Here is an 8316-nt window from a genome sequence, read left to right as displayed (position 1 = left end):
GGTTGGGATGTGTTCTTGATGCACACTTAACCTTTATATAAAATTCTGTCTTATACATGAGTTTCTGTGGATTTGTTTCTTTAAAGTACCCAGACTAACACACACCTCTCCTTTCTTCTCTTCTTTTCTCAAATCCTAGGCTGCCTGGAACCACTCCCCCCACCAACCACCAATCCCCGCCTATTCTCCTGCACCATGCCCAACTTAAATTCCCTCTACAACACTTCTTCCTAAGAATTTGTCCAGCCTCTCCTTGTCCCTGCTCAGAGAGCACACTCCTACAAAGGTAGCAGGCAGGCCGCCCGCCCAGCCTCGTCCGTCAAGGGGCTGCCTCGGCTATCACATCAGAAGTCTGAAGCAGACCTAGCATGGAGCTGAAATTTCAATGAGATGAGCCACGGCTATCGCTTGCTTTCGTCTGTAGATCTAAGAGTTCATAATAAGTGCTTTTTAAAAAGCTGCTTTCTAATGAGCCCAAAGGTCTCTCTCCTTGTCGTTTGTCACGCCTTGGCTCTAGAGTCATCTGGAGGCCAGCTCTGACAAAGACAGCTGAGTGAGCTGGTACACATCTAGCTTTCCTGCCTTGGCCATGGGCATCCCTGCTCATGCCACAGTGGCCCCAGGATTTCATTTCTCCCGCTCTCACTGCATCCCCACTTCCCTGAACACTGGGGTTGAGGCAGGGGACTAGGTTCCTCTTTGCTAGCAAAAGCCAGTGATTGAGAACCTGCCCACAGGAGCCAGCCTGCCTGCCTGCCTGGGTTTGACTTCTGTCTCTGCTTTCCCCCCCACAGGTGATACTGGGTGTGTGACACCCCCTGAGCCCGTACCCCAGTGTCCTGGCTTCCTCATCACAATGCGAAGGCGAGAACTCTAACACGCAGTGCTTAGAGGAGAGCGAGGGAGGGACAGATGGGAGTTCTGGTCCACGGCTCCTCAATCGGAGCGAGGAGGCCGTTCCGAATCAGGGAGACAGGACAGGAGGGTTTCCCAGAACCAACGTGGCCAGGCCGCAGGAAGATGCTTTCATCCCCCAAGATGCACACGGGCGCCCTGCCACGTTGGCATTGTCAGGTGGCCTTGGTTTAAAATGAAAACAAACAGAAGCTGGACATGGGACGCACGGCCGGCCGGGTTCTGCGGAAAGCAGAGGCAAGGATGCCATCTGGAGATACAGAATGGAAATCGGCTGCAGGGCTGCCTCTTGGGCGATGCCACATTGTCTCTTCCTCACAAACGGTCACCCTGCTAACAGCTGTCCCCTCGGGCCTGGCCATGGGCTGCTGCCAGCAAGCAGGCAGACTCCGCTGTGGCGTGGGGCGTCTGCCCCCTGCTGTCCATTGCGTGCTATGACGCACAGTTAATGAGGGCCCTGGGGCACGGACACCTCAGGGGGATATGCAGTTTTCTTCCACTTCATGGACAGGGGCTCCCGGACAGAAATCTCGTTGACACTATTGTACAGTCGCCCTGGGCTTTTCCCTCTTTTCTGTTTTGTTTTCATGAATGAGAAAAATGCTGGTTTCAACCTGCTACATCAAAGTCGTGCCCCGAGGAGTTAGACAAACTGAACTGCGTGGAGAGACTGTGGGTAGTTCTAGACCACCACAATGAGGTGAGTGTCGCCATAAAGTGGGTCAGAGCAGGTTTTTGCTTGCTTCGCAGTGCAGAGAGAACTGTGTCCACTGTGCTGTAGACTGCTCGGGGAGCCCTGGTGGGGTCCTGGATTGTGTGCGGGGCCGCTCACTGCGAGGTCGGCGGTTCAACACATCCAGCAGCCTCCCCCCGATGAAAAGCTACAGCCTTGGGACTCCACAGGGGCGGGTCTACCCCATTCTGTCGGGGCAGTTTGAGTCGCCATCCAACTCCATGGCAGGGAGTTTGGTTTGGTTTTAAACATAAAATGTATGTGTATACTGGGTTGTAGATGATGGAGGAACCCCTGGTGGTGCCATGGTTACTTGCTGGGCTGCTAACAGCAAGGTCAGTGGTTCAAATCCACCAGCCGGTCCTGGGGAGGAAGACGGGGCCTCTACTCCCATAAAAAGTTACAGTCTCAGAAACCCATGGGGGCAGTTCCACCCTGTCCTTCTAGAGCCTAGGGTTGCTATGAGTCAGAATTGACCCACGCGCAGTTATTTGTGTGCACCTGTGAGTAGATCATCCAGGGTGCAGCAGCTTGATGAGAAAGTGGAAATCTTGTGGGAGTGACCACAATGGGACCCTGTGGTAATTATATAATTGTCAATTTGAGAGGATTATGAGTGAAGGGGTGGAGTCTAGTCTGTCCAATGGATCATCGCCAATGAGGCTTCTGTGTGGGCATGGCCTTTTCCTGAAAATTCTGGGAAATCTGGTATTTTCTCCTTGGAGGTGGGAGACTCTCTGCTCACAGCCTGGGAGACACAGCAGCTGACAAGACACATGGACCCACCCTGAGCAGAGACCCCTGCCAACGCTGAGATGTTTCCAATGCCACTGGATCCAAAGACTTTCTACCCACTGGCCTGTGATCTTCTAAGACTGACACAGACCCGGAGACACAAAGCGAGCACATGCTGTTGGAAACAGGGTGCCAATAGACTTGTGCCATGCAGGTTGCCACGAACATGTAATGTGTAAAAACGTGTGAAAAAGACAGGGCTTTCTACTCCCGTAAACAATTACAGTCTCAAAAACTCACAAGGGCAGTTCTATCCTGTCCTATAGAGTTGCTGTGAGTCGGTATCAACTCAATGGCAGTGTTTTTGTATCTTCCAGGTGCAATAAATAAAATGCAACGAGGCGAGGTGTGCCTCTACTCATCTACCCCACTGACTTCCCAACTGCAGTCACTGTGCCCCCATCCAAGGTCAATTATTTATGGTATCGAGGGTTCTTATTTTATTCCTTTAAGTATTTTAGACACCTGCTATGGTCCTGGTGGTGCAGTGGGTTAAGTGTTGGGCTGCTCACCACATGGTGGTGGTTATGTAATCTGGTGTCAACTTGTGGAGAGGTGGGGTCTAGCCTGTCAATTAGGTCACCGCTTGATGACCTCATCTGGAGGCGCCACATAGATAAAATAGCTCACTGGAGGCCAGGTCACTCCCTGCGAGACATTCTTGACGACAAGCCACATGGAGCTACACTGATGCAGCCAGAGCCCTGGAGCTGGAGGAGCTACATGGAGACCCACACCAGCACTGAGATGGTTCCACTGCCACTGGATCCACAAGACTTTCCACCCACTGGCCTGTGATCTTCCTGCATTTGGCATCATTGCATGTGTTGCATGAGTCACAAGAGGAGTTTATAGACTGGTATTGGGCATATGAGCTAATATCAGACTTATGGACTTGATCTGGACTGGACTGGGATGCTTTCTTAATGTACAATTGCTTAATGTACCATAAAGCTCTTTCTTATACACACGAGTATCTAGGACTTTGTTTCTCTAGTCAACCCAGACTAAAGCACACATGGTCTGAGGTCTGAACCTACCAGGCGCTCCCAGGAGAGAGATGTGGTTGGCTACCTGCATCTGTAAAGATTGACCACCTTAGAAACCCTAGGGGAGCAGTTCTACTCTGCTCTGTGGGGTTGCTAGGAGTCAGAATCAATTCAGGGGCAGTAGGTTTTGATTTCATAGGTCAGGGAATCATATTGGTCATGTGACATGTTTGAGGAGTACAGCCCAATCTGTTTTCATAATATACATTGAAATAAATATGTAACTCTTACAACCACAAGTTTTTTCCCATCTCTTTGTTTCCGCATGTCTGAAGGTCATTTACCAGCATAACCAGTATGCTAGATTAGTTCCACCGTGTTGGATTCACTTTTCAGAGGACTTTTTAACACGTTCTTATCTGCTTCGTGGATGAACTTAAGCACGCTTATTTCTCAAGCAGTTGGCGTCTTAGTGTAAAGAACCTTCCCCCCTAAAAAAAAAACACCTCCCCCAGAAGGCAGCAAATCCATACCATCATCACCATCAATAACTTCCCCTTGTTTTCCTCAGAAATTGTCAACGTCTTCCCTGGACCTCCTCCTAGTGGCTCCTTTGGACCACACAGATGGTAAACCTCTGGATGCTCTGCCCCAACAGGGCGCCGCTTTGGGCTCTGAGAAACTCACAGAGACCCATCGCAGAAGAAATGGTGGCTCTCGATGCTATCTGTTTTGGCCTCTGGCCACCAACAGCAGGTCTGCATTTCTGATGATGGGGCTCCCTGATCTCAGGATTAGTCCATGCACCTCAGTTTCAAAGGGGGTGGGGGGAATGGGGCCAGAGAGGGGAATCCACTTCTTGAGGGCCACTCCATGAGCAGGGCAGTCCTGACGTCTTGATGGATGGAGAAAGAGGCGGTCCCGTCACAGGATGCAGGGCTAAGGGGTGGGGCAGAAGCAAAGGAGATTTTGCTCCAGGGCGTCACAGGCCAAATGCTGGGCCAAGTCGTTCATTCTCTCCTTGTCTGCAAAGAAGCCTCATCTGAAAATCTGGGCTTCAGTCCAGCCCTTTGAGCCTTCGGAAGGTGCTTTACACGCCCTCGTTGTGGGAGGTCCTGACTCATATCTTAGGCTAAGAATGACAGCCTCTCTGTACCCTGGGCCTCATGCTTTCCATGAGGTTCAGTGTTTGTGTTCTGGAGCCTGTGGCCTTTCCAGGCAGCATTTGTGGAGGCCACAGGGTGTGTCCCAGAGTGCCGTGGACCTGACCTTGGTGAAGGATTCCGGTGCATGACTACACACGGAAGAGCAGTGTCATGACTTCCGAGGAACTAGTTACCTATGCGCTCGGTGAATGCCCACCTGGGGCGGGACCCAATGGCTTTTAAACTCTCTTTCAACAGGTCTACCATCGTTAGCCAGAACCTTGTTTCCCTGGTGTCCATTGTAACAGGGTTTTCGAACGTAGGGCTGAGCAGGGCTTTCTCAGTCTTGTGCACACGGCTGCCATGAGCCAGAACCAATCAGACGTCACCTAACAACAGCAGCGGGAAAATCTTAGGCCCCGGTTGAACCCACCCAACAAAGCAGCCATGTCACCACCCTTGGCCTCCAAACAAAAATTACCAGGCACGTCCACAAAAGGGACACTGTCACCCATCGTGAGAAGAGAAAAAAAGAAAAAGAAAAAAAAAAGCCAGCAATGGAACGAGAGCTCTTTACCTAGCAAAAATCATTTCAGAAATGAACGTGAAGTAGACTTTATTGGACATACAAGCATTGAGAGAACTCACCCCCAGGAAATCTGTACTCCAAGAAATGAACAACGAAGCACATCTTTTCAGCAGCAGCAAAATGACACCAGATGGGTGTGTGTGTTGTGTGTGTCACGCCAATCAGGAGCATGGCCTTGCCGCTGAGGTTCGACGGGCGGGTGGTGCTGGTCACTGGAGGGGCGGGGGTGGAGGGCTGGGTCGAGCCTATGCCTTGGCTTTTGCCGAATGAGGTGCGTCAGTGCTTGTGAATGCTTTAGGAGGAGACTTTAAAGGAGATGGTACAAGCTCTTCAGCTGCTGATAAAGCTGTTGAAGAAATAAGAAGGAACGGTGGCAAAGCAGTGGCCAACTATGTTGCAGTTGAAGCGGGAGAGAGGATTGTGAAGACACATTGGGTGCTTTTGGAAGAACTGCCATTGTGGTCAACAATGCTGGGATGATCAGGGATCATTCTTTGGCTAGGACAAGTGATGAAGATTGGGATTTAATCCATTGAGTTCATTTGCGGGGCTCCTTCCAAGTGACCTGAGCAGCATGGGACCACATGGAGAAACAGAATTATGGAAGGGTCATCATGACTTCACCAGCTTCAGGAGTGTATGGCAACTTTGGCCAGGCCAATTACAGTGCTGCAAAGCTGGGTCTTCTGGGCTTAGCCAATACTCTTGCAACTGAAGGGCGAAAAAACAACATGCATTTCAACACACTTGCCCCTACTGCAGGATCGAGAATGGCTAAGACTGTTTTGCCAGAAGATGTTCTCAAAGCTCTGAAGCCAGATTGTGTTGCACCTCTGGTCCTTTGGCTTTGCCATGAGAGTTGTGAGGAAAATGGTGGCTTGCTTGAGGTAGGAGCTGGATGGATTGAAAAATTACACTGGGAGAGAACCCTTGGGGCCATTGTAAGGCAGAAGAATCAGCCAATGACTCCTGAGGCAGTGAAAGCTAAATGGGCGCAAATCTGTGACTTTGATAATTCGAGCACCCCTCAGAGTATTCAAGAATCAACTGGCAGTATATTTGGCGTTCTAAGTAAAGTAGAGTTTCAACGAATCATACCAGTCATGCAGCATCACCAACCACATCAGGATTTGCAAGTGCTATTGGCTATCAACTCTCTTCATTTTCTTGTGCTTATACCGAACTGGAAGCTATTATGTATGCTCTTGGAGTGGGTGCGTCCGCTAAGGATCCAAAAGATTTGAAATTCATTTATGAAAGAAGCTCTGATTTCTCCAGTTTGCCTACCTTTGGAGTTATCATTGTGCAGAAATCTGTAATGGGTGGAGGATTAGCAGAGGTTCCTGGCCTTTCAATTAACTTTGCAAAGGTGCTTCATGGGGAGCAATATTTGGAGTTATATAAACCACTTCCCAGATCAGGAAAATTAAGATGTGAATCACATATTGCTGATATCCTAGATAAAGAGTCCGGTTTAGTGGTTCTTATCGATGTCTAGTCATATTCTGAGAAGGAAGTTGTATGTTATAATCAGTTCTCTGTCTTCATTGTTGGCTCTGGAGGGTTTGGTGGAAAACGAATATCAGACAAAGTCAAGATGGCTGTAGCCACACCCAATCGGCCTCCAGATGCTGTACTTACAGATAGCACCTCTTTCAATCAGGCTGCTTTATATCACCTCACTGGAGACTGGAATCCCTTACATATTGATCCTGATTTTGCTAGTTTAGCTGGTTTTGACAAGCCCATGTTACATGGATTATGTACATTTGGATTTTCTGCCAGGCATGTTTAAAAGCAGTTTTCAGATAACAATGTGTCCAGCTTCAAGGCAATTAAGGTGAGTTTTGCAAAACCAGTATATCCAGGTCAAACTGTGCAAACGGAGATGTGGAAGGAAGGAAACAGAATCCATTTTCAAACTAAGATCCGAGAAACTGGAGACATTATCATATCAAATGCATACATAGATTGGGTGCCAACATTTGTTATTTCAGCTAAGACACCCTCTGAGGGTGGAGAGCTTCAGAGTAACCCTTGTGTTTGAGGAAATTGGCCACCGCCTTAAAGATGTTGGGCATGAGGTGGTAAAGACAATAAATGTTGCATTTGAGTGGCATAACACTAAAACTGGAAACGTTGCAGCTAAATGGACTATTGACCTAAGAAGTGGTTCTGGACAGATGTATCAAGGCCCTGCAAAAGGCTCTACTGATATAACCATTGTGATTTCAGACGAAGACTTCAGCAGGTGGTCCTGGGCAAGCTCGACCCTCAGAAGGCTTTCTTCCGTGGACGACTGAAGGCAAAAGGGAACATCATGCTGGCCCAGAAGCTTCAGATGATCCTTAAAGACTACGCCAAGCTTTGAAGAGCACACTGGATTATTAATTAAAATAAAAGAATTAGACTCTTTCTTTACCAAAATATGCTTGATTAGTCAGCAAAAGTGAAACAAACTAAGATATAGTTGAAGCAGCTTAACATTTTCAGATTTCAGATAACTATAGATTTTCATTTTTACTAATTTTTCATGTATCATTTTAAAAATGTAAACTAGAATGTAATTATGCTTTTGTTCTTAAATCTCTATCTTCGTAATAAAACATTTCACCGCAAAAAAAAAAAAATGACGCCAGATGGAAAAATGGGCCTACATACATGAATGTTGCTGTTATTGCTGTTGCTAGGTGCCCTCAAGTAGGTTCCGACCCATCGCGACCCTGTGCACAGAGGAATGAAACACTGCCCGGTCCACACCGTCCCCACAACTGCTCCTGGGCTGGAGCCCATTGCTGCAGCCCTGGCCTCAATGCATCTCCTCGGGGGACTTCCTCTTACTCGCTGCCCTCGACCAAGCTGATGCTCTTCTTCGGGGACTGGTCCCCTGGCAACGTGTCCACAGTATGTATTCTGGACAGATGAATGAAGGGCATCAGGTATTAGTTTGGAAACGATGAAGACCTTGATGTTACTATCTACATGTCTTTAAAAAAGAACCAGGCGGACTGGTCACAGAGAGACTGATGGAACCCTGAGACGACGGCCCTTCGTCATCTTTCGGGTCTGGACCTGAACTCACTCCCAAGGCTCAGTGTTCAGCGAACAACAGACAGGGACACACTACGAGTGAGACGCCCACACCTTAGA

At 48.6% G+C, this 8316-nt stretch overlaps 1 protein-coding gene across 1 annotated transcript; it reads left to right on the top strand.

Moving 5' to 3' along the window:
- The first annotated feature begins 5680 nt into the window (after positions 1 to 5680).
- LOC101644420 (peroxisomal multifunctional enzyme type 2-like) lies at positions 5681 to 7752 on the top strand. Its single transcript, XM_045293439.1, is given in 4 exon segments — positions 5681 to 6243; positions 6246 to 7198; positions 7200 to 7410; positions 7413 to 7752. Coding segments are annotated over 4 exon segments (1782 nt in total). The 5' UTR covers positions 5681 to 5750; the 3' UTR covers positions 7538 to 7752.
- The last annotated feature ends 564 nt before the right edge of the window (positions 7753 to 8316 follow it).

The sequence above is a fragment of the Echinops telfairi genome, unplaced genomic scaffold (genome assembly GCF_000313985.2).
Source record: "Echinops telfairi isolate 266 unplaced genomic scaffold, ASM31398v2 ScPeMD7_2010;HRSCAF=2546, whole genome shotgun sequence".
NCBI lineage: Eukaryota > Metazoa > Chordata > Mammalia > Afrosoricida > Tenrecidae > Echinops > Echinops telfairi.
Note: the sequence above shows the minus strand (reverse complement) of the source record. Positions and strands in the feature narration are given on the sequence as shown.